This window comes from Propithecus coquereli, unplaced genomic scaffold, assembly GCF_000956105.1.
Source record: "Propithecus coquereli isolate 6110/MARCELLA unplaced genomic scaffold, Pcoq_1.0 Scaffold302, whole genome shotgun sequence".
In the NCBI taxonomy this organism is placed as follows: domain Eukaryota; kingdom Metazoa; phylum Chordata; class Mammalia; order Primates; family Indriidae; genus Propithecus; species Propithecus coquereli.
In genome coordinates, this window is record NW_012148642.1 from 3,022 (window position 1) to 8,186 (window position 5,165).

General features: G+C 41.3%; 1 protein-coding gene across 1 annotated transcript in view; it reads right to left on the minus strand.

Annotated features, from left to right (window-relative positions):
- Nucleotides 1–485: 485 nt before the first annotated feature.
- Nucleotides 486–5,165, minus strand: part of LOC105814674 (probable maltase-glucoamylase-like protein) — a gene marked incomplete at its 3' end in the record, with an annotated part of 80,548 nt that continues 75,868 nt past the window's right edge. The window contains exons 13-17 of the mRNA XM_012649741.1: nucleotides 3,511–3,665; nucleotides 3,270–3,354; nucleotides 2,287–2,343; nucleotides 1,433–1,557; nucleotides 486–574 (exon numbers count right to left, since the gene is read on the minus strand). Of these exons, the coding sequence (XP_012505195.1) occupies nucleotides 486–574; nucleotides 1,433–1,557; nucleotides 2,287–2,343; nucleotides 3,270–3,354; nucleotides 3,511–3,665 (511 nt within the window). The remainder of the gene's footprint in view (nucleotides 575–1,432; nucleotides 1,558–2,286; nucleotides 2,344–3,269; nucleotides 3,355–3,510; nucleotides 3,666–5,165) is intronic.

Sequence of the window (5,165 nt, forward strand, 5' to 3'; positions counted from 1 at the left end):
ATGTAGTGTGATAATAAATAGCAAATAAATATCCATACATACTAACTCCCTGCAGGGCAGGATTTTTATATATAAGCTTACAGACTATAAGCTTATTTGAGATATTTATATAGAAACCTTGCAATGGAGGAAACACACTACACAAATTGGATACTTCTCCCTTAATAGTAACCAAAACAGTATTTTACAAAGCTGTTAACAAAATATATTATTTGTTATTAATAGCGATATCCAGAGAAGAGACTAATTAAGCTAAACGCAATAACATCTGTTGCTTTGGTAGAGTCAATAACCTATAAGTTGAATATTTGAAGTCTATTTTAATGCACTGTGCTTGGCTAATAGAACTTTCAGAATGAGTTCTAACCCATTGATTCTAAGCTAGAGAAATAAACGACAATGATAATAGGGCTAGTGCCATATGGGGCAGTCTGTGATGACTGGTTTTCATGGAGAACCAGTCACAGTGCCATAAGAAAGCCTACCTTTAGATACACCATCATCCCAGTACAGCTCCCCCTGGGCTTCTCTCTTATAGTCCAAGGCGATAATGAGTCCCAGGGAATTCTTCCGGCTGTAAAAGAGCAATTCTCAGCATCGGAGAATGAAGAAGAGATTGGACAGACTATATGAAACAAGCCCCAGGGACAGATAACCCCAGAGTCCATCCCAGAAATTGAGTAGATATCAACACTGTGTGGAAACATGAGAGTTGGGTGTGGGCAGGCAGCAGAGGTTAGGAGTGAGTGGCATAAGAAGAAGGTGGAAGGAGGCAGTTCCACTGAAAACCATTTGGGCTGCGATGTAATACATACCACTAACGATCAGCACTTACTATATGCCAGGCACCCTTCCAAGTGTCCTACATAAAATTACCATTAATGTTAATCCATGTAACCCTCTTAGTAACACTACAAAGTTGGGCTATCATCATCCCCAGTTCACCCATAATAAGCAGAAGCACAGAGAAGTAAGCTACCCAAGGTAAAAACATAAAGTGTGTAGCAGGGTCAGGGCTTAAACCCAAACTGCCCAGACTGTCTCCAAGTCTGAGCTATTGACCTCCCAGCTATGCTGACTTTCACAGGGTAACCTTTATCTCCTATTTAACTTGCATTCTCCCACACATTTGGGTATCTACCTGAGGACAGTTTCTGGTCATAGGAAAGTCCTCATCAGTGATTATTTGGACTATTTCTCTAATCTGATTCAATCCAAAAGTGAAGGACTATGGAAATATAAAGGAATATTTACCTCCTACTAAATAAGGATTAAGATGTCAATTTTGGACCAACTTTGAAAGGAGAGGAGGAAGATTACTGCCAGGAGACTCTTCCCTTGGCAGATCCACCCTTAGTCCTTTGCCTCTCTCATCATGCCCTGCCCCCTTAGAGCAGCAGGATGTCACACCCTAGAAGACTGATGAACTTACCTAGCCTCTGTGGTTACGTTTGGCTGCTGGGTGGGAAATATGTAGCCTCCTCGAAGGTGAAGTCCTATCCTATCACCTGGGAGTAGCATGTCCACCCATTGTTTCCTCCATGGGATGGCCACTCCCTAATCAACAAAAGGAAGATAGATCAGATAGCAGGCTGTTCGGCTAGGAGAGATCTTAGAGATCATCTAGTTCAGTTGCCTCACTTTAAAGAAGAGAAAAATGAAGACCCCCAAAGTAACGTGACTTGCCCAAGGCATACAGGTAGTATAGACCAGAGCTGAGACTCCAGACCACCCCATTTCTTTACATTACACCATGCTGTGATTCCATAATCAGTTTTCATTCTCTAGGTTATCACTGCCAAAGGCCAGGAACTAGTCCTGATAGCTGCACAGTAGGCAGGCTGATATAATGAATTTCTATAAATCTACCCCAGGTATTCAAATTATTTCATTGCACATTTGGAAAGGCCTTCTGCTAGGGTCCGAATGTTAGTGTGCACCCAAAATTTATATGTTGGCACCTAATACTCAGTATAATAGTATTAAGAGGTGAGGCCTTAGGGGAAGTGATTAAGGCAGAGCAAGAAGGCACCATTAATGAAGTCCTGCTGGTGCCTCCAGAACCATGAGCAATAAATTTCTGTTGTGCATAAATTACCCCACATACAGTATTTGGGTCACACCATCCTGGGTGGACCAAGACACCTTTCTCACAGAAAAGCACCCACAAACAGGTAAACACAAAACCTCATATTATCATCCTGCCCCAGGCTCCTAAGTCTGCTGCTTTAGAATTGCTGTCTGCTAGAAGCAGGTCTCTGAGCCAGCCAGGGCCGCCTCACTTACTGTGTCGTAGTCATACCAGGTGGCGTCCGGTATGTATGCTTTCGCTTGGTCCATACCCTAGGGAAACAACGATGAGTAACATGAGCACACCCCTTTACAGTTTACAAACACCTCCAGGTGTCATAGCACATGCTTCTCTGAACAATCCTAAGAGACTGTTGAGATACCCCAGCCTACAAATGAAAACACAGACGCTCTAGTTGAGCAGTTTATCCAAAGCAGAACATAGCTAGAGATTAAATTTGTTTTGCTTCAATGCTACTACACTAAGAGAAACAGAGAAAGTTCATTTACTGAATTAGTCATGTAATCTAACAGTTGGGAGGAGACTGAGCCAGCCAGGCCCCTAGGAGAGCCTTCCAGCTGGGCCAATGGCTGGTTAGCAGGAACTGTCATCAGATGGTGTGGATGAAACACCAGCTCCAAGGACCTTCAACATGACCACGCTGGCAATCTTTCATGTTTACAAGTGGATGGGAATGATCCTAATCCTTCCTCCATACTTCCCAACCACCTCTGCCCCAAATCACACTTAGGTAGGATACACGTGGACCTTCATAGGTGACTTCAGAGAGATACCCTTCTCTTGCCCAGCACTCCTCTCTCCCTCCCTTCTTCTCTTCACAGGTATTTTCTCTTCCCAGCCCAACCCAAGAGCACAGCCCCCTCTGGACAACGATAAATACAGACAGACGATGAGCACACACACAACAAGGCATTTCAAGCCCATGTCAATGCCACAGCCATATGCCTAAGGACACAGGCTTTAATTTTAAGGCAATTTTGCAAAATGGAAATTGTTTTGCTTGGAGGGACAGCAGGACCAAGAATTATTATTTCTTCAATTTTCAAACTTTCATTATCTCTTTCACTTATATTCATATTTAGATTTAAATGCAGTCATAGATACTCAGGATCCAGCTTAATCGGCTATAGAGCCATGAGGACAAGTGCAATACCCCATCCCACTGTTATAGACATACTTCATATAAAACAGGTGTGATGAGGAGTCCAGGCCCCCATAAGAACTGCTCGTGCACCTCCCATGTGGCTGGGTCCTGGTAGAACCTGGAAAACAGAGAGAGGACAGTGAGGCAAGGGAAGCCCCGATACAGGACAGCAGCACATTACGGAGCAACAACACCCGAACTAACCTTGTTACCACAAACAAGGTAGAGTGAAACTACAATATGAAAGCGAGTCTTTGAGGATCAGGAAACTCACTCATGGACAAGGGGCCTTGCTACAGTCTCCCCCCGGGTGTGAGCACGGTAGAAGAGGGTGTACAGATAGGGCAGCAGGGTGTAGCGGATGTTCAGATAGTATCTGGAGGAATTCAACAGCAGCGAATCAGCACCAAAGGCAGCGGGATCCTGGTCCTAGGAGGAAGGAGAAGCAACTGCTGAATATTTCTTTCTGCCATAGATTAAAAGTTCCCTTATGATAAGAAGCTTTCCCGACGAGAGTAGCCATGTTCCACAACTTGGAGAACATCAAAGCATTTCCAGAACTGAAAGGATCTTGTTCCTACTCCTTCATTTTATAAATGAGAAAACAACATTAAAAATTATGCAACTGTCCCAGTGTAGAAGTGCAGGTGAGTGACAAAGTGTAAAGTTGGCACTGTCTATGACAGCCCCAGGTGACGAAGAAGCCCCCATGGGGGTTTCCACAGAGACAAAGTGGGCCCTGCTCCCCCCAGGGCTGCACCAATTAATTTTATAGATTGAAGCTTGTCATAATATTTAATTTGGAAAATAATACTAATAATAAGTTGTACTACTACTAAAAAAATTTAAATTCATTGCCTTATAAGCCACATTGCCTACCACCATGATCTATGATCCATCTTTTCCTTTCCATGTACTTGTATGAATTTGCAATTTAAAAATTTCATGTCCAGTTTTCTCTATAATGTTTTCACCATCATAATTTGTTTTATTTTTTCTATCCCAAAGACAGCAACCTCTACTTGTTCTTTGATATGCAATGTGCAAAGAAATCATGAAGATGGTTTTTAAAAGATTTTTTCCAAGAGCAAAGAAAGAATCTTTTAGAAGAGAAATCTAATTTTCCTAAAACCCAGAGAGGGAAATTTTCCATCAATGGTCACCACTCATTTGATTCATTTTTCATGTAATTTGGAAGTCATGAAAGATACACATGTCATATTTAGACTTGTCATCCTGTACTGTACTACTGGGACTGAATTTTGAATAAAATTACTGGAATTTATTCCTTTCTTTTGCTCTCTAAGAGCCCATTTCTTTCCCTCTAAATAGAAGTATTCTGTGGGCTCACTCCATGCTCCCCATGTAGGGCTCATGAAAACCCTGAGGCCAAAGAAAATAATACTCCACAGCCTCCTTCACCCTGGTCTTCACCTGAGAAAGTCTAGAGTTGTACTGTCCCCTCTGATGGCCACGAACCACATGGAGCTACTGGACACTTGAAATGTGTTTAGTAAGACTGAGAAACCTAACTTTTAATTTTATTTGATTATAGTTCATCTAAATATAAATCTGAAAACTGAGTCAATGTAAAATATTTTTCCATTAAATACAATTTTATTGTTTTGGTAGGATACATTTCACTTCAACTGCTAAAAATTTTGCACACCAGTTGAGATGTACTGTAATTATAAAATGCACACTGAGTGTTGAAGATTTGGTAGAATGGAAAGGATATAAAATAGCTCATCAATAACATTTTGTGTTAAACACAGGTTGAAGTGATAATGTTATGGACACATTAACATAAAATATATTAAAATTACGTCTTCTGTTTCTTTTCACTTTTTAAATTTAAATTTAAACGAACATATGGCTCTCATTATAATTCTGTCAAACAGAGCTAGTTTAGAGAAAAGAAAACAAGCA